Consider the following 1,564-nt stretch of genomic DNA (forward strand, 5'->3'; position numbering starts at 1 on the left):
AATAACCAGGCAGGGAGGATGTCATTCCAGTGAGGAAGAAATGCTTCAACTTTGTTGTGGCCTGCCAGCGGCCAGCAGAGTTTGGCAGCAGATCAGAGAGTGAGGAGGGTTGGGGAGGAACCTGGGCCAGTCCTGGAGTCTGGGGAAGGCTCGGATGAGGGCTCTGTGTCGGAGGCAGAGAGGGGGCCAGGGCTATACTGCCAATTATCAGCTGCCTTCGGAGTCAGACATCAGTGAGGGAGAACAACAGCTGGAGCCTGTTCCCAGTGTGCGCATGCGCAGAGCTGCCAGACAAAGGGAACATCTAAAGAACAGGAGTCGACTTGGGAGAAAGGCCACAGGTGGACGGTGAATGGCCCCTCCCATGGGGAATAAAAGAGGAGCGCAAGGGGAGTGGAGTTTGCAGGAGCCATTAGTTCATTCCTGCATTCTTGCCAAGTATCTGAAAGATCTCAGCCTAGACCACTCTCAAGCTGCTCAAGGTCGTTAATTGGGAACTCTCTTGAAAGATGTGAGAGAGGAAAAGACTTCACTGGAGGAGGAATTCAACTGTCAATTCAATAAAATGGGTTATCGGGACGAGGACTCGGCTTCGTCCGGCTGGGGAAGCTAGGTCAGAACAGTCTTCTCAGGCAACTTTATAGTCGCTAGTCCCTCATTGTTCCCTCTTCCTTTCAGGAATCCCACAGAAACCCCAAATCTTGGTTACTCAGGTCCTCTTAGGGAAGGAGGAGGTGGCCGTGTTGACATGTGTCTCTTCTGGCAGTAAGCCAGCAGCTCAGCTCAGATGGAATAAGGGTGAAAAACTCTTGACAGGTAAGTTGACAACACACAACTATTTAAGAACCTAAGAAGGATGTTAGATTGGGCCCATCTCGTTCGTTTCCATTCTACCTGCGAAATCTTCACCAAATTGGGAGCGATGCCTTTACCATTCGGTATTGGCAGGTAGACTGCGCTTGAACAGGGAGGCACAGATGCTAGTTTCCCCTTTCTGGTTTAGCTCCGTCTTCCTTTAAGGCCTCTTAAATCAGGTTGTACGACCCTTAGCATACAGTGACCTATGGGCAGGAGATCTCTTAACTTAATTGATGCTATTAATGCCTAGGCAGGGGGTTGGACTAGAAGACCTCCAAGGTCCCTTCCAACTAGTCTATTCTATTCTCCTCTCCATTATGCTCTTCTATTCTCCTATTCTCTTTTCTTTTCTCTTCTCTTCTGTTTTCTCTTCTCTTCTGTTTCCTATTCTATCCTATCCTCCTCTCCTCTTCTCTTCTCTCCTCTATTCTCTTCTATTCTCCTATTCTCTTGTATTTTCTCTTCCCTTCTCTTTTATTCTGTTTTCTATCCTACCCTATCCTGTTCTCTATTCTCGTTCATTCTCCTATTCTCTTCTCTTCTATTTTCTCTTCTCTTCTGTTTCCTATTCTATCCTCCTCTCCTCTTCTCTATTCTCCTATTCTCTTGTATTTTCTCTTCTCTTTTATTCTGTTTTCTATCCTATCCTATCCTGTTCTCTATTCCATTCTCTTATTCTCTTCTCTTCTATTTTCTCTTCTCTTCT

At 46.5% G+C, this 1,564-nt stretch overlaps 1 protein-coding gene across 1 annotated transcript in view; it reads left to right on the plus strand.

The window, feature by feature from the left end:
- LOC116520148 (cell adhesion molecule 3-like) overlaps nt 1-1,019 on the plus strand; it is a 134,900-nt gene extending 133,881 nt beyond the window's left edge. The window contains 2 exon segments of the mRNA XM_032234299.1: nt 679-816; nt 949-1,019. Coding sequence (XP_032090190.1) covers nt 679-816; nt 949-1,019 — 209 coding nt within the window.
- Nucleotides 1,020-1,564: the final 545 nt, after the last annotated feature.

This window comes from Thamnophis elegans, chromosome 17, assembly GCF_009769535.1.
Source record: "Thamnophis elegans isolate rThaEle1 chromosome 17, rThaEle1.pri, whole genome shotgun sequence".
Taxonomy (NCBI): Eukaryota; Metazoa; Chordata; class Lepidosauria; order Squamata; family Colubridae; genus Thamnophis; species Thamnophis elegans.